Source organism: Corylus avellana, chromosome ca5, assembly GCF_901000735.1.
Source record: "Corylus avellana chromosome ca5, CavTom2PMs-1.0".
Taxonomy (NCBI): domain Eukaryota; kingdom Viridiplantae; phylum Streptophyta; class Magnoliopsida; order Fagales; family Betulaceae; genus Corylus; species Corylus avellana.
In genome coordinates, this window is record NC_081545.1 from 35,717,378 (window position 1) to 35,735,953 (window position 18,576).

Below are 18,576 nucleotides of genomic sequence, written 5' to 3' on the forward strand. Positions count from 1 at the left end.
TTAATAAAATGGTTAATAATCACTAATCGCTTTTTAAAAGAGAAAAATAGAAATTAAAAAAAAAAAACCAAAACGACATTGTTTAGCGGGCGGTTAATAATTGGCCGCAATTTCAGTTTTAGTTTTGACCAATTTAATTAAATGGGTCGAGTTACAATTGACATATATAGTAAATTTATACATATGCCTTGACACATCCCGAACTTGGTATGCAAACACAAAGAGTAATTCTAGAAATCTTTCTTGTGTCCCTCTAAGAATGATGTGGCTATTAAAATCACCATTTGATCAAATAAAAATCGGGGAATTTCAACATTCGGAAATGACCGGATAAGCAGGAGGAAAGGATCCAATAATAATCAATCACAAGCCTAATAGTGATTTTAATAGCTACACCATTCGTGAAGGGACTCAAAAATGACACAAGAAAGACTTGTAGCATTACCCCAAACACGAATTGTCACTCCTAGTTATAAGAACATTGAATTGAAACAAAAGATAAACTCAGGAGTTAAGTTCAAACGTATGCCCTTTATTATGATAGACTAAACTGATACGATATTAAATCATAACTAGTGACAAAAATTTAAACCAATAAAAAATTAAAAGTTTTAATAATTTAAATTTATATTCTAACACGTTGCGAACTAAAGGAACCATGCGATTTTAATATATGAAGAAAGTATTAAATTGATACCAATGGCATATTTAAAAAACATTGTCACGACGACTCTGCAGCAGAAGAAAGCTAAACAGATGGTTGATATGGAGCCATTTTTTTTTTTTTTTTTGAGTGGAGGGTTGGAATAAAGGGTCCAAACAAGCCCTCCCACACTACTGCCAAGGCACAGGACAAATCCTGCTGCTGTTTTAGTGGGTCATCTCATTTGTAGCATGTGCGAGGTTATTGGACTATTGGAGAGGCAGACAGGCATGGGTGGTTGAGACTTGAGTGTACCCTGGGAAAGCGACGGCAATAAATCATCTACTGAGGCCGGTGGAAACACTTTGCAAGTTGGTGCAGTGCATTAAAAGAATGCTTGGTTATAATTGATTAACCAAAAGGCTGAGCATGCCATGCCATGCCATTGATCTTTTTTGAGAAACTTCTCTTGGTTCACATACAAGTCAATATTTCATCTATAAAATACTCAACCCCATTGGGAAGAGATTGGATAACGCCACAATGAGTGCGTTTGCCCCACAATTTCGCTTCTAGATAGGCAAGAGTTTTTTTTGTGTCGAATACCAATCAATTTGTACCTACTAAAGATAGAATAAGCAATTGAGTTTGTCGGAGAATGCTGACGAGAGTTAACTTAGATGCTTAAATAAGCAAAATGTTCAGGAAATGAAAATAGAAAATGCCCAAGTACAAAGTTTCGAGTACATGAAATATACTTCTGGTTAACTGACACATTTTAAAAACTGCAAATTTTAAAGTTTTTGTTTTTTTGAAAATCGTACAATCTCTTATAAATTTTATTAAACGCTTAACAGTAATTAATTTTTTTTGTTTTTTATTAATTGCATTTTGAAATCGTTATTTTTCAAATAGACGCAATATGTCCTTTAGTTGAAAAAAGAAGAACAAGAAAGTAATGTGACTAAACCATGATTACCATTCAACCAAGAAGCTATTGGAAAAATTATTGGATGATGCGGAGAAAACTTTTATGGAATTTGACCTATCGTGACCGTTCAAAGCAACATTAAACGGTTCAGATTGTGCGATAAGCCATGAGAACAATATGTCCTCTAGTTGAAAAAAGAAGAATAAGAAGTTAATGTGACTAAACCATGATTACCAGTCAACCAAAAAGCTATTGGAAAAATTATTGGATGATGCGGAGTAAACTTTTATGGAATTTGACCTATCGTGACCGTTCAAAGCAACATTAAACGGTTCAGATCGTGCGATAAGCCATGAGAAAATAAACCAAGTCTTTTTGCTCGTAATGAGGTGTGACACAATGTTGCTCGGCTTTTGGATATTTCTACAATGGCTTTGGATTGGCTGAACGATTGGATTGGTCTTTATCATGAAGATGGGCTTTCCGTACAAGGCAGAACACTTGGGGCCCAGTTTGGATCATGCAATGAGCCAACCCTTTGGGCCTTTGGCATCTTTCCAAGAACATAGTTGAAGGCGATTCGATTCACAGGTGGTCATTTCTGCTTTGCTAAGTCAAGATCTTTTTGTTCAATTGGAATATTAGTGATATCGATGCCCTAGATAGCCTCTCCTTCTGCCCATTTTGTTTTGTCGAGTTGGTGTTTGTTTTGCTGTTTTGCCTTGTCTATTTAATCAGAAAGAAAGAAAGGCAAGGCAAGGCTGATGAGAGGTTCACTTCCCCCCTTGCACATTAAGGATATTATTAATTAAAAAAAAGAAAAAACCCTCTAAATAGCATTAATATACAGAAATGATTGGCTTTGTCTTGTTTTTTATTTCAAAACAAAAACAGTAACAAACAACCCAAAAGATACAACTACTTGCACTTTTATTTCACATCATAACCATTATTTGCGTACATCACATAAGAAAAACAAACCCGGTCAATTTAACCAAGAGAAGGAATTTTTTTTGATGATGCTTGGTCTTTCCGTCTACAGATTTGAGTGACCGACTAGAACTTGAACTCGATGCCATGAGGTGTTCAGTATTCCTCTCAAGTTCCAAATGTCTTGCACCTTTTCAGGTTGGACATTGGCTGCTATATCCACCTGCCAATCAATGAAAAGAGAGGCACAGTCAAGTGCAAACCATAAGCAAAATATGAGCATGGAATTGCAGCTCATTTAGAATTGGCAAATAAAAGTGACAACTGCTTTTCTATTTTTAAGAGTGTTTTATGTTTTGAGCTTTTTGTTAATGTATTTGTCTTGAGAACAAAAAACAAAGATTTTAACAAACATGGTCACGTCCAAAACAGAAATAATTTTTGTCTTAGAACTTCATGTTTTTATCTTTGTACGCATACAATCAAGACACACACATGCAAATGAACTTATAAATTTAAGATAATCAGCTTCAATAATGTATAAGTTGATACTACCCAAGCACAAAAAACATAACAGTTTTACAGACGATCAAAACTAGTAATATTATTCATAGAAGAAACCCAACATACCGCTTTCGCAACAATCTCTGTGCTATGCATGACATCGACGGTAACCTCAAAAAGCACCCATGCCCACTTGTCACTGCTTATATCATCCGTGATGTATGGGATGCCAGTCTTCTGGTATCTGGAGGCTTCCATCCAGGTTTTGCCACCATCAACAGACACATCTACCCTCTCAATGCCACGGCCACCTCCTGATGCTGCATATCCACTAACTTTTATCTGCAAAATATAAATGATCTCAGAGGATCCAGCTCATTTGATTGATAAGTAAAATTCACCATATATATATATACATATATATATATACACACACACACAAGTAAAATTCAAACATATATTTGATGACACAAAAGCATATGGTAGAAAAGATCTCCTCAGCGCCTACCCATATACGTAGAAAAGTTCCAATTCAAATTTTAAATATGATGCTAGAAGAGTTTGGGTGGATAAAGAAGGGTTGTACTGCCGTAGACAGTTGAAAAGAACCATACATCATCATCATTACTTCATAATAAGAAAGAATAACTTGGGATAACATCTCAAAATTATTTGGAATATTTTAATCTTTATAGATATTTCAAAAGCTAATGAGCCACACAATTAAACAGCCTAAGCTTAATAAGAAAGTTGAAGAGATCTCTTAATATGCTAGCCTGTCACAGGAGAGCTAGTTGAAATGGGAAAAAATGGTACAAATCAGGTTTTTCTGCATATGGTAAAGTCTCAATTTTATACATGTAAACGAGCATATAAAATGTGTAATTGCAAATAGAACTAACCTTTCCAGGCTTTATTGCACTCACATCCTCTAAAGAACATATTACACTCTGTCAATCAGCAAATCCATAATGTTAGTAGGCACTAATGGTTACACACAAATGGAGAAAAAAAAAGGGAAATATCCAATGTTTAATACTTTGATCTGGAAAAAAGGACCTTTCTTCTTTATGTTATTAATAAGGTGCAAGTTACACTTAAACCGACCTTTACATTAGCTGTATATATATGACAGTATATTAATATTAAATACAGCTTATCTAAGATCCTACTTGCAATTAAGAAATCAAAGCAATGCTTCTCTCATTACAAAAATAAATAAATAAATAATAATATTCAACAAAAGAAGCATTTAAGTAATATAGAAAAAATTAGTCACATTTTGAAATTACCTGAACAGGGAAATCCATTTGTGCTCTCCTGGTTGACCAATTAATGTTGTCCCAATCGACTGAAGGTGGAAACATTTTGTAGTCCTTTTGCATAAAGAAACCCTGCAAGGTGTGTAAACTTGAACATAAAAATGTATGAAATGAACAACTAAAACATATTCAAATAAATATGAAAATGTATTTCCAACCTGGCATTCCTCCGCAATTACACTGATAGAATCTAGCCATTTAACAGAACGGGCTCCAATAACACCCGGGACAATCACACGCAATGGATAGCCATGATCCCTATTAAGAGTCTTTGGTTGATAACAAGAAAGTAAACCAACATGAGAACAACTGACTAATACATCATGTTCCAAAAAACTGAAACCATTGGAAGAAATATGGGGCAGACGATATCAGAAGATGTTCAAAAATGTAATACAGAAGAAACAAGAATATGAAGAATATCTAAAAGGTACAAGATAAACCAATATGCAACACATACAAAACATTGACAACAATATCTTATGCCACTAACAAACAAAACATGCTGAGCACAAAAAACAGATTTTGCTGGGTTGAGAAACTGGGATAAGCATAGGGAGCATAAAGTAGAAAATTATTAATTAAAAAAAAAAAAAAAAAAAAAAAAACAGAGGCAACAACCTAGGAACACTCAATTAGTTGAATACAAAGAAAAAGTGGACTGATTTACAAAGATGGTAGTAAGCACAACAGTTGACTCCTCAATGAAACACTTACCTCTCCGTTCATCTCATAAGCAAGTAAAACATCTGCGTCAGGGTTTGTGGCCTGACTTAGTGGAATTGATGCTTTGTAGGGGCCTCCATTTTCTTCCTAAAGTTGTTCATTATTCAAAAACATTACAGCAGTTAAGTTCCCCCCATTAAACTTAACATTTCAAATGTCTCCACCAAAGAGCAAAGTTTCACAAAACAGAAATGTTAGAATAATATTAAAAGGCCAAGTTTGTTACCTTACATTTATCAATGCTTACAAATTCAACATGTTTTCCACCTGATTGAGTGGTACTTGTCAACATAGAGATCCCAACAAGTTCAAGAACATCAGCCAACTTGGCGCCACCCCAGACAGCTGAAAAGAACTTAAGGAATGTTAAAAAGTCATAATTATTTAACTAAAACATCTTTAGTAGTAGCTGACATATAATTAAATATCATTCAGATACTCCATACGTACAAAAATATACTTTTGACAAACCGATATTCAGCCAATAAATCCATATTTAAGCTAGACTGAAACCTATATCAGCCTCGAGTCTTCCTAATCCGAAGCAAAATTTTACATATCACAACGCACGAGGAAATTAAGAAAGATAATGAAGTGAAAAACTGAGATATGATTTCAATTATATCTATATTTTGAAGAATCCAGTAGAGCATCCAAAAAATACTTGGGCTCAAATTAAATTAATCCTGCAGCATTAATGTATCCTCTAATGTGCCAAAGAATCCCTGAAAGAATTATTAACTGTAGCATATTGTCCCGGTTGAATATCTTACACCAATATCAAAAGAAACAGTGTGCATCCACAATGGAGAAAACAAACCGTTTCCTATGGCAGAAACATCCCAGCCGACTCCCTTCACTTTTCTGGTATTACTCATAGCAGTCCTTCTATTTCCTGCACACTGAGTAACCAACAAAAGCCACATCAATGAGGTCTTACCATATTCAAGAACATAGCCAAGTTTCTCTATGCTACAACTTGAGCCAAGAGGTTCCATCTGATTCAAACACAAAAAAGGCCAACAGATATGTATAACAGAATATACCTGTAAAGTGGCAGTGACATTATATTTTGGAAGCATCCTGTTACATATAACAACAATGTACATTACTTGCTCAAGCACCTTTGTAACGCATGCTAACGTAAACATTAATATCACCCCCTTTCTTCAGAAAATATCAGAAAAAGTACTACTGACACAACGACAGAGATTAAACCAACACATGGTGTGGCAACATGATAAAAAGTACAGAACGCTCAAACATCAAAGTGTGATTCCCCTCATCCCAGCACTCACCTGATATCTTTCATAAACAGCTCCTTAGGATTTTCTACTAACCCAGAGATAGAAACACAATATCTGCTCTGCCAAAGAGGTACTCAAATAAGTTAACATTGCTTGACATCAAAGACCTTGAATGTCTTATACGTGCAGAGAAGGAACTCGAAAAGAAAATGTAACCTTTCTATGTCATCAACTACTGGGATTGGGCCATGATTTCTCTTGTAGAAAAAATCCACAGGAGTCACATAAGAGGAAATCAAGGCCGAACGTGGTGGCTCTGCATTGAATGGTTCCTGTACCAGAGACATTAGGAAATGAAGATTACTGGTTGGACTCAAAGCTGGACAAAAGAGAAACATTAGCATATATATGCAGTACAAAATTGCAAAGGGAGTTTCAGTTTCAGTTAAAAATTTGTGGAAAGAACAACTTGCGTCTATTCACTCTATTGGCCATATTTTCCATGTAATATCTTATAATTCATATTTTCATTCATTCTGAACTTCTTTTAGGATGAACAAATATTTGAAGCAGTTGCATTAAAAAAAAAAAAAATCAGTTTGTACTCTCTAATTTATTGCACCAACCCAAGTTCCGTTGATTAAAAAAAAAAACAAAACCTTTCTATTAAGAGGACCCGCATCTCCAAATGTACTCTAAATGTAAATATGCAATAAAACTGGATTCTCTTGGAGGTATTGGCATATATAACTCGACCCAAATGAGCCCTTATGCAGCAAACGAACACAAGGACTTCGAAGCAAAAGCACCCCATGAAACTGAATTGCAAGTTCCACCAACTCCCAAATTACTGTCCCATAGGACGAAGGAAATTTTATCTAGACATTCCAACAGTGGTTTATCTTAAACATGACAGCAGATTTTTAGATAGAACCCAGATAAAACAAAATTTACCACTTTCTTCAATTCCTGAAATTTCCCTTAATGAAGATATGTGAGACTGTGAATGTATATGCAGCTTCGAAGATTATTATCCTATTCCCACATCAAAATCCAAACTTTAACAAGAAAAAAGAATAGGAGGAACAAATATTAACATATTATAATGACATGGATGGCTTGCCTTGGCGTTGATTTTAAGGCATGGGTGACGAGGTGGTTCCTGCGAGTAATCTGAGGGCCCTCTCACTCCCGGCATTCTCTTGGCTCTCCCTTTCCTTCCTTCAAAGCCTCGCCCCACAAATGGGTTCTCTCCCTCTGCGCAAACAATGACTGTATGATTCACAGACCACAATTACCCTTTATGTGCCAAGGTGGGTCCCGGAATTCTACGCAGTGGAAACTGACGGTGAGCCACTCGTAAGATCCCACGTCGAGCCTTTTGTCCTGGAATGTTTTGGATTGGAGTGTGCAAATTGATCTCATCGATGGCCGTTGAATCTAGCTGAGAGGGGCACTACAAAATCATTGGCGCCGTTGGTTTTTTCTTTTTTCTCCCGCAATTTAATAAAAAAGAAAAAAATCATTTTAAAATGATTTTGTTTAAACAAATATGAAATCACGGTATTCAACGTTTATAAAGTTTTTAATAATGTCTTTGTTTTATGAGGCGTGATTCACAGGTGATTGGCCTATTCCTTAGGGACAACGCGATAACATTGTAAATTATATAACAAGATCAATGCCACAAAAAAAAAAAAGAAAAAGAACAAGACAAGATATACAATATTATTTATATAAAATATAATTTAGACCATAAAGTATTTTTTTTTCTCCATCTCACCTTATTATCTGTTTCAATCAATGCTATTATGATTAATTAAAAAAAAAAAATCAATGCTATTATGGATTTATTTGTTGAAGCTTTTTATTCTCCCTTTTTAACAAACAATTTTAAACACAAATTACTTGCAAAATATTTAAAATCACATTTACTTTCATGTTATATCAAAACGTTTTTTTAAAATAAAATAAAAAACACCATCTAAAAACATTAACGAAGAGAGCTGTTTATACTATATTTTCATGTTGATAACACTTTTTTATTTTTATTTTTTATGTATCTTTCCTTTAATAATTACTTGAATAATAAGTACAAATCTTACAAATAAATAAATGGGCTAGCAAAACAAGTACCTGATATGACCCGTTTATGACCTATTTATCTTATGCATGTTTTTTTATAATAAAGTTCATATAGGCGTCATAGGATAAACGGATACTTGTTTATTTGTTAAGTACATGTTTTGCCATTGGGAGAAAAACGAATCCAAATAATCATTTATTATATTTTATATATATCAAACCAAAACTATATATCCAATCGAGAATTTGCTCTTATCTTTGTGCTAAATAATATGAAAAGCTAAAATAAAAATGATTGTCTCCTCTATTTTAGTCTTTTCCTTGTCAATATTTTTGAAAATAAAACTCCAATAGTATTATTTTAGGAAAATTTTTTTAGACAAAACTAATTTAAGAAAAAAATGGTCTTATAAATCTCATGCTCCGTAAGTATTGCGGCTTGTTTGCATGGCTCAAAGAAGAGCAAATCTGCCTCCAAATGTTCCCGCTAAAACCCTTCTTCACCAAACACTTAAACTTGCGCTCTTACGCATCTTTTCCTCTGCCTCCACCAACACCTAAGCCTCCTCGCCTTTCTCTCCTAGCGGATCAGTGCGCTTCAATGCACGAACTCAAGCAAGTCCATGCCCAGATGATTGTCTCCGCTCGCATCCACGACGCGTTCGCCGCTAGCCGATTGCTATCCTTCTGCGCTCTATCCGAGTCGGGAGATATCGTATATGCTTTTAAGCTATTCGAAAGCACGAAAACCCCAAATGGGTTCATGTGGAATACGCTGATTAGAGCTTATGCTGGTGGAGCATACCCTTGTGAGGCTGTGTTTCTTTATATGAAGATGAGGAGGCTCGGTGTTGTGCCGGGTAGACACACGTTCCCTTTTCTTCTCAAGGCTTGTTCTAGGATTTTCTCGCTTTGGTTGTGCAAACAGGTTCATACCGATGTTGTGAAATTTGGGTTGGATTTGGATTTGCATGCGGTTAATGGATTAGTGAGGGGTTACTCTGTTTCGAGTGGTTTGGGGGATGCCCGACTCGTGTTTGAGGAATGTCCTGATAGGAATTTGAGTATTTGGACGACGATGATTGGGGGTTATGAGCAGAATTTTTGTTCGAACGAGGCTTTGGTGCTTTTTGATCAAATGGTTGCTGAGGGGTTTGAACCGAACAGTGTGACTCTGGCCTCTGTGTTATCTGCTTGTGCTCGATCGGGCTGTTTAGAATTGGGAGAAAGAATTCATGCGTATATGAAGGAGAAGGGGATTGATATTGGAGTGATTCTTGGCACTGCATTGGTGCATATGTATGCAAAGAATGGAGCAATTTTGGTAGCTCAAATTTTGTTTGAGAGTATGTGTGAAAAGACAGTTGCAACTTGGAATGCAATGATTTGTGGGTTGGCAAGTCATGGACATGCTGAAGAAGCACTATCTCTCTTTTGGAAGCTAGTGAAGGAGCAGGTTGTGCCAAATGATATCACGTTCGTTGGGGTTTTATCTGCCTGTTGCCATGCTGGCTTGATTGATGTTGGAAGTGAAATTTTTCATTCCATGAAAGGGGTGTATGGCATTGAGCCAAAGATTGAACATTATGGGTGCATGGTTGATCTTCTTGGGAGGGGTGGGAAGCTGCTAGAAGCAGAGAAGTTGGTAAAAGGAATGGTGTGGAAGCCTGATGTGGTGATTTTGGGAGCTTTGTTGGCGGCTTGTAAAACTCATGGAAATATCGAGGTTGCTGAAAGAGTGGTAAAAGAAATTCTTGTTTTGGAACCTCATAATCACGGTGTTTATATTGTCTTGTCTAATATGTATGCAGGGGCAGGACAGTGGGAGGATGTGTTGAGGCTGAGAAAGGAGATGAAAGAAGGGAGCCTGAAGAAAACACCTGGGTGGAGCCTGGTGGATAATGATAATTTTGTTTATAAACATGCATCAGAAGGCACCCATCTGGTTGAACAACACTCGAATAGGAACAAAAAAAGAAGTTTTCATGATATCTAACGGTTGTGAGCCGGTCTATATTTTGATTAACATGAGAAAAGAGATCAATGGCTTTTAGCAAGCTAAGCACCGTGATTGGTCTTTTATATAGAGGAAAGAAATGTGAGGGTATTTTTAAGGCAAGTTGTCCATATCTCTCTGAGTTTTGGCCCTGTGAAGGATAAGGACTTGAATTTATAATTATGACAATTCTCTATTTTTATCCTAATTTGTGTGATGGGATTATATTCATTATATCTTGGATTCTGATCCTTTTTACTTGAGAGGAGACACGAATGGTGCTTGGATGTGGATATAGATGGACTCCAGACACGCCTTGTTCCAGAAGTCACAACAGCAGTTGGGATTGTGGCACAGGGGTTTCCTACCAGTGTAAAAGCAGCAAGAGAATTCAAGATGGTTCCATTTATGACTTGGAATCAAAATTCAAAGATTTGAAGAACTCCCGCTTGGATATTTTACCAAAGGGGCTCAAGCAGGATTGACAATTTAGAACTTTTCAGAGAAATCGACTGGATCAGCCAAGAAATTTTCTGTCATGGGATGCAGATTCAACTCCAACTCCTATCATTTTACTCAGCTGCGCCACCATTCAGACCGAAGGTGAAGTATTTTTGCTGTTCAGCAACAGAGAATGCAGTTTTGCATTCAGTTTAGTTTTTAATTTGAAATGCAAATATCACAGCAGTGAAAAAACTGTAGTTGATTTTCAAGATCAAACAAAATATTGTGAAAACAAGAAGTCTAATGGATTAGATATGAGATTGGTCTTATAGTAATATTGTTTGTACTCTCCTGTACCCAATTGAGCAAGTCTATTTATTCACCATACATTAATCAGCTTGACTGATATCTGATGTTCAATAAATGGTTGATGGTGCTGGGTCAAAGAAATAGCTTTAATGATAATTTTTGATATTATTATGATATTACTATCAAATGCGCCAAGAAATTAATTTGATTTCAATATCTGCTTGGATTAAGTTTTTCTCCAAATTGGGTTGGAGGAATTTCTTTCGACTTAGTCTATAAAAATGACATGTGTCCTTTGAACATGTGAGATACACATATTTTTTTAATAGTAGTGACAAAGTTAAAATAAATTTTATTAAAAATTCATGTGTATCTTACATGTTATTAAAAAAAAGGACATATGTCACTTTTATAGATTAGATTGAAAGAAATTTATCTAACCCAATTTGAAGTAAAACTTTGTCTTATCCGCTTCTCCACATCATCATCATGCAACCGCCAGCTGTCGTATTCATTGGACGACGTTGTACAAGGAAATGCTGCATCGACTGTTGTTCCATTAATTCGACGACCCTACGAGAAAAGATATATCCAATTAGTTTGATTTGTATTGCGAGAGAACAAGGACCAAAGAAGAGGGACGGAGACTCCACAGCACATGCATCACAAATGGCACAAACATGGGAGGGTCTACCAGCACCTTGGGATTTGTATCCATTTATTTGGGTCTGGTCCATTCCATAATTAAGGAGTCAAAAATATGGACCATCTGACCACGACCACCCAGACGCCTTGACTCGGACAAGGAATTGAATTGAAGAGGATCTAAATTCGTCTACAAAAAAAATTAATAGAAGGGTTACCATAGTAAAATATTAAATGTTTTCGATACAATAAAATTAAAATTTTTAAAGGTTAATTACAAAAATAATAAAAGTTCATAAAAGTTTTGGGAAAAGAAAAGTTAAGTTTCTATTGAAATTGAGTGATAATGAGCCATTCTCATAGCTTCTCAAAAGCCACCCTTTGATTGGGATTGTGCGATTAGAGGGGTATGGCAATGCACTTAACTGCATGACATTAATTAAATAAATAAGTAGTAATAAAGAAGGTGCAGTTACTCTTCCTCATGAGAAGAGGGGCAAAAGTGTCCAAAAAATAAAAGAAAGGGTAAAATGACACTCCTCTGGATCTTGGTCAACAGACCAAAAAATGGCACCATCAAAGTGGTGTTTTAAGCAAGCCAAAAATCTGACTAGTTTTGAAACAACAATACCCTCGAAAAGGAAGCTGTTGAAGGAGAGGCACTGAATTCTCATCTGGATCTGCTGTAGGAAAGAACCGATCTCCAGTTGATGAAGCAATCTCCACAAAAATATCAAACTAGAGTAGTTAAAGGAGATAAATACCCACAAAAAAACAACAAAACACAACATTGGAGCGTGTAAGCCATTCATTGGAGTGTGAGATTCTGGGCCGGCGAGTGTAAGCCATTCATTGGAGCGTGAAGTACACACGCCAATGATGGAGACTAGAGGGCCAAAATCAAAGGAGAAAAAAACCACAAAACACCGGAAGGGATGAAAGTAGGCGGGCGAAAGAGATCGGAGGAGCCACACATGGATGACAGCAGCCACCCTTGTGTTATTTTAAATAAAAGTCGCCTCTAAATGGTCCGAATAGGACAAGTGCATCTTCCTTTCCGCTTCTGTATTGTAGATCCATAATACAAAGTCAACGATGTAGGACAAAAGAACAAAGTACAGAAAAAAAAAAAAAAAAAAAAAAAAAAAAAAATCACTTACAGCTCAAACAAAAAATGTTTATTCATCAAATTCTATATATTAACTCAATACATAAAATATTTAATTTCAAAATATTCTATTACCAGTTTACCACTTCAAATTCTCCATCCATTGTTCTAAAAGTTTAACTTGATAAAAAAAAAATTTGTTATTTTAGTAATTTAATTAATATTTTAATACTAAAAAAATATAATATAGCATGCCAATAAAATGTATATAATTCATGTTACTTGCTACAGATTCAATGTTATGGTCATTTTCTTCTCTTCTCTTCTTTCTGTAGCTATGGAAAGGCAGCCAGAAACGATTTTTCTCACACTTCTGTTCATGGGATTGGCATCCGCAGGTAATATCAGCAATTTTTTTACTAGCGTTTTCTTGTGTAACATATTTTCTAACGTATATGAGCTTCATCTACAGATCTTCTTCAGAATCCAGATTTTGAATTCCCACCGGCAAACTTGACGGGAAATAATCTCACCTCCTCGTTTATGCTATTGGGCCAAAACAATACGGTTCCGGGATGGACATTTGACGGCACAGTACAGTATGTAACGGCTACTCAAAACATATCACTGCCAGGGAATGGACATGCCATACAATTGTGTGAAGATGGCAATATCAACCAGACTTTCATCGCCAATGGGGGTATTACGGACTATTTGCTTACCTTCACCGTCGCCCCGGGTGGTCAGAACTGTTCATACAATGCCGATGTAGTGGTTTCAGTGCCAGATAGTACAAGGTTCTTCTCTTGGAAGCAGCATTATGGGAAGGAAAAGTGGGAGAGCTATGGTCACTATTTGGGTAGTTGGGGCGAGGGAGAGCCTGTTGATCTTGTGTTTCAAAGCCAAACAGCAGAATCGGATCCCAATTCCACGTGTTGGCCTGTAATTGACTCACTTCTTCTTAAGAGAGTTGGAGCTCTTCCTGATGCCAATGGTAAGTACATTTCTAATTCTCCGCAAGAGTTGAAAGTATTCCATCAATCTAAGTCATGGTTTCAATCTAGAATTGTGGATAAATGGGGTTCAAATTATGTCAATGTTTGTTCAAGATTTGCCTTCACGGGTTCTAGCTCGTGTTAATTGAAATGGAAGGTGTGTTAATTGAAATGGAAGGTGACCAACGGAGACAAGATCCGAAATTCTTGGTGTTTGGATCTAATGTCATCTTAAATCATCATTTTTTTTCAAAAACTTCGGCGGATAGAAAATGAGAAATTTAATCATTTAATTCATATTCAAACAACTAGCAACATGCTAGTGATACTGTGATAGTACCAACATTATTGCTAGTGTTTACCATTGTAGCATTTAATTCTGTTTTACTGATTTTGAATTCCATGTGCCACCATCATTGTCTGAAGTGCATTCCTCTCTATCATGTTCAATAATTCATCTCTTTAGTCAAATTTTGCTTTAGGAGTAATAATCTGCAGAAGTACTTTTAGGATGATCAATAAAATGCATTATGCAGATTGTTCTCAAAAAACAAATAAATAAAGTCTGTAGCATTTTCACAATTATGAAAGTCTTGTATGCAATTTTTGGTTGTACACAGATAACCTATTGCCAAATGGAGGATTTGAAACTGGCCCTGATTTCCTGAGTAACTCTACTGAGGGAATTCTACTTGACGAATATCGAAGTGCAGTTCAATCTCCAATACAACAATGGTCTGTGTTAGGAACTGTGAAATACATAGACTCCAGACACTTCTTTGTCCCACAAGGCAATGCTGCAATAGAGATTGTCTCAGGAGCTTCAGCTGGCATACAAACAGGAGTAATGCTTACAGAAGGCTCTAAGTATAACTTGGAGTTCGCATTGGGAGATGCTAATGACACTTGTGTGGGAGATTTCATAGTTGGGGTTCAAACAGGATCAACTTCCCAGAATTTCTCGTTAGCAAGCAATGGCACTGGCTCAGCCAAGAAATTCTCTGTGACATTCAAGGCAAATCCAAGTGCAACTCAAATCAGTTTTCTCAGCTATACAACAATCCAGACAAGAGATGGTGTGTACTGTGGTCCTGTGGTTGATGATGTTGTTTTGCGTGCTTCTTATGGGCTGAAACTAGAAATGCAGTTGAAGGTTCTGATTTCTTTATATATACTACTAGGAGCCATTCTATAAATCCATTGGGGATGATGTCAAGAACTTGTTTACTTTACAAGCTTAGTAGCTTGATCATTTGAGGAGATTTGTATTGGGCATGTTAGTCTTTTGTTGCAGAGGAGTTACATTAAGGTTCTGAGGTTCTGATTCAAAATGCAGTAACGCGGTTTTTAATAATGCAATTAAGCAATTAAGCATTTGATAAAATCTGCTTGAAAAATAGTGCTTTAAGCTACCTTCCACGTGGCACATTTTGGATTGTTAGATGCAAATTTGAGAATATAAAATTTGATTGAAATTTGAGGGATCCTAATCTCGTGCGTGGTAGAAAATAGAAATATCACTAAAAAAAAAAGGGAGAGGGGGGGGGGGAATATTTTCCTAACAAAGAAAAAGAAAAGGGCGGTGGAAGGCACCGATGGCTCATATTGCCATTGATTGAGAACTTTGTGGCCATCTTTTCTTTCATGGAATCACATTAACCCTCATCTCTTCTATTTTTCTTGTCTTTTTCCATCTGGGTTTGCGTTTGACGCGTGAGAAAGAGAGAGAAAATGTGTGTGAGAGAGACTGCGGACTGTAATTGATGGTAGTGACCAAAAATGGAAAAAGAACAAGGGAGAGACAGGGGGATTCGTCGTCAAAATTGGGAAAGACGCGTCTGTGAGCAGAGTAGCCCACGTGATGGTGATAATTCAGAAAGTCAACCTCTAATATTCGAATTGTTTCTCGCATAAACACCGATTTAATTCAAGGATTTCAATTGCGACCAACCACATTTAATGCATCTGATACCATTGACAACCCTATAATGTAACTTGTTACTCAAGTTTCTTCAATCTTTTTTGGCGATTTGATTAAACTCTACAACTCCCACTGGAGGTCCTGCACAGGAAGTGATCATGATCATGGAAAACAACGGCTACCTGGGTGTTTGTGTACTTGAGGCTCAGATGCTTGCTGGGGTTCTTGACAGAAATCACCATGTTGAAGCCAATAGTCAATCACATTAGCACGTTAGTTTACATGAAGATTGTAGTACTCTGAGCATTTTTTATAATAAAATGAAAACTTGAAGGATAAGGATCTCGAGCAATTTGGTCAAGACATGTGAGAGTCAACACGAAACCCACCTATCCGAGTAGGTGGCAAGACAACCTAAAATTTATTTAGGCGGGAGAAATTAAATATGAATAGGTGAATAAATTAAATAAAATTTATTGTATCTCTTTGATCCTTTTGGCATTTAGAAGGGTACTGATTGAGACTATATTCTCTTTTGCTTTTGAAAAACAGGGGCAATGGAAGGCAATAATGACTCGTATTGTCATTGATAGAGAACTTTGGCCATTTTTTCTTGCATGGAATCACATTAACCCTGATCTCTTCTACTTTTGCTTACCTTTTGCCATTTGGGTTTGCATTTGACGCGTGAAGAAAGTATATTGGGCAAGGCTATATAGTTGGCAGACCATATATCATTAATTAATATTTTAATTCTAAGAAATATATTATAGCATGCCAAGAAAATACTTATAACTCATTTACCATAGATTCAATGCCATGGTCGTTCTCTTCTCTCTGTAGCAATGAAAATGAAGCCAGAAAATATTTTTCTCTCACTTCTGTTCATGGGAATGGCATCCGCAAGTAATATCAGCAACACAGTTCAATCTTTACTAGACATTTTACCAACAACCGAAACTTAAGATATATCCATTCATAGCAAAGAAATTAACCTATCTGTTCTTGTCTAGCATATTTTCTAACGTATATGATCTTCATCTGCAGATCTTCTTCAGAATCCAGATTTTGAATCCCCACCAGCAAACTTGCCGGGAAATTCCACCTCCTCATTTATGCTATTGAGCCAAGACAATGAAGTTCCAGGATGGACATTTGAAGGCACAGTACAATATGTAACAGTTAGTCAGGACACATCACTGCTAGAGAATGGACATGCCATACAATTGTGTCAAGATGGCAAAATCAAGCAGACTTTCATCGTTAACGGTGGTGTTACGGATTACGTGCTCACCTTTTCTGTCACCCCGGGTGGTTGGAATTGTTCACACAATGCTTATTTAGTGATTTCAGTGCCACATAGTACAAAGGTCTTTTCTTTGAAGCAACAGTATGGGAAGGAAACATGGAAGAGTTATGGTCACTACTTGGGTAGTTGGGGTGAGGTGAGGGAGAGCCTGTTAATCTTGTGTTTCAAAGTCTAACAGCAGAATCGAATCCCATCTCCACATGTTGGCCTGTAATTGACTCCCTTCTTCTTAAGAGAGTTGGAACACTCCCTGATGCCAATGGTAAGTACATTTCTAGTTCTCCACAAGAGTTTAAAATATTTCCATCAATCTAGAATTGTGGAAAAATGGGGTTCAAATTATGTCAATGTTTGTTGCCTAGGATTAGGATATTCATTAATTCATCTCTTTAGTCAAACTATGCTTTAGGAGTAATATATTATCTGCAGAAGTATTTTAGGCTGTTCAATAAAAGTCTCTTTAGTCAATTTTTGGTCAACCACATTTTCACAATTATGAAAGTCTGGTTTGCAATTTTTGGTTGGACACAGATAGCCTACTGCCAAATGGAGGATTTGAAACAGGCCCTGATTTCCTGAGTAACTCTACTGAGGGAATTCTAATTGCTGAAAATATTCTAAGTGTGGTTCAATCTCCATTAAAACCATGGTATGTGTTAGGAACTGAGAAATACATAGACTCCAGACACTTCTTTGTCCCACAAGGCAATGCTGCAATAGAGATTGTCTCAGGAGTTTCAGCTGGCATACAAACAGAAGTAATACTTAAAAAAGGCCACAAGTATAGCTTGGAGTTCACATTGGGAGATGCTAACGACAGTTGTGTGGGAGATTTCATAATTGGGGCTCAAACAGGATCAACTTCCCAGAATTTCTCGTTGGCAAGCAATGGCACTGGCTCAGCCAAGAAATTCTCTGCGACATTCAAGGCAAATACTAGTGCAGCTCAAATCAGTTTTCTCAGCTATACAACAGTCCGGACAAGAGATGGTGTATACAGTGGTCCTGTGGTTGATGATGTTGTTTTGCGTGCTTCTTGTGGGCTGAAACTAGAAATGCAACTGAAGGTTCTGATTTCTTTATATATATTGGGAGCCATTCTACAAATCCGATCCATTGGGGAGATGATATCACACACTATTTCTCTCTATTTTTAAAGAAATACAGCCAACTAGGAAGCAGAGGATAAATATTGTTATATTTGTAGCAGAGTGAGTCTTGTTGGTTTACCAGTTTCAAAACACGCTTAAGGATTACAAAAAGGTACATGTGTTTACCCCATTGGGTTGGAGCGGAATTTGCACACCAAAGAATGTTGGGTGTTTGGGGCTTGGATCTATGGCAAGTCAAAAAAAACAAAACTCTTGTGGCCAAATTAGGAAGGAAGATAATGAAAAATGAAGACTTGTTGTGGTAATTAAGGAAGGTTCTGCTATGCCATTGGGCCATTGGCAGTGGACA

General features: G+C 36.5%; 4 protein-coding genes across 5 annotated transcripts; 3 read left to right on the top strand and 1 right to left on the bottom strand.

Moving 5' to 3' along the window:
- Window positions 1-2,419: 2,419 nt before the first annotated feature.
- Window positions 2,420-7,635, bottom strand: LOC132183035 (sulfite oxidase). The gene is made up of 12 exons (XM_059596425.1): window positions 7,427-7,635; window positions 6,520-6,635; window positions 6,355-6,417; window positions 6,103-6,139; window positions 5,877-5,958; window positions 5,283-5,401; window positions 5,048-5,143; window positions 4,489-4,599; window positions 4,301-4,402; window positions 3,911-3,958; window positions 3,135-3,350; window positions 2,420-2,727 (listed from the first exon to the last, which is right to left on the bottom strand). The coding sequence occupies exons 1-12, from the start codon at window positions 7,499-7,501 to the stop codon at window positions 2,611-2,613; spliced, it is 1,182 nt and encodes a 393-aa protein (XP_059452408.1). The 5' UTR covers window positions 7,502-7,635; the 3' UTR covers window positions 2,420-2,610.
- Window positions 7,636-8,847: 1,212 nt separating this feature from the next.
- LOC132182435 (pentatricopeptide repeat-containing protein At5g56310-like) lies at window positions 8,848-11,230 on the top strand. Of its 2 annotated transcripts, XM_059595676.1 has the most exons (2): window positions 8,848-10,114; window positions 10,200-10,306. In XM_059595676.1, exons 1-2 carry the CDS (start codon window positions 8,867-8,869, stop codon window positions 10,224-10,226), a joined length of 1,275 nt encoding a protein of 424 aa, XP_059451659.1. In that variant the 5' UTR covers window positions 8,848-8,866; the 3' UTR covers window positions 10,227-10,306. The 2 variants fall into 2 exon arrangements, with proteins under 2 accessions (XP_059451659.1, XP_059451658.1); XM_059595675.1 differs by having other exon boundaries at window positions 8,848-11,230.
- A 1,973-nt stretch (window positions 11,231-13,203) lies between these two features.
- LOC132183238 (protein DUF642 L-GALACTONO-1,4-LACTONE-RESPONSIVE GENE 2-like) lies at window positions 13,204-15,178 on the top strand. Its single transcript, XM_059596640.1, has 3 exons — window positions 13,204-13,288; window positions 13,363-13,884; window positions 14,506-15,178. The coding sequence occupies exons 1-3, from the start codon at window positions 13,228-13,230 to the stop codon at window positions 15,078-15,080; spliced, it is 1,158 nt and encodes a 385-aa protein (XP_059452623.1). The 5' UTR covers window positions 13,204-13,227; the 3' UTR covers window positions 15,081-15,178.
- Window positions 15,179-15,970: 792 nt separating this feature from the next.
- On the top strand, window positions 15,971-18,353 carry LOC132182247 (protein DUF642 L-GALACTONO-1,4-LACTONE-RESPONSIVE GENE 2-like). The gene is made up of 4 exons (XM_059595434.1): window positions 15,971-16,061; window positions 16,854-17,120; window positions 17,252-17,377; window positions 17,647-18,353. Exons 1-4 carry the CDS (start codon window positions 15,971-15,973, stop codon window positions 18,270-18,272), a joined length of 1,110 nt encoding a protein of 369 aa, XP_059451417.1. The 3' UTR covers window positions 18,273-18,353.
- The last annotated feature ends 223 nt before the right edge of the window (window positions 18,354-18,576 follow it).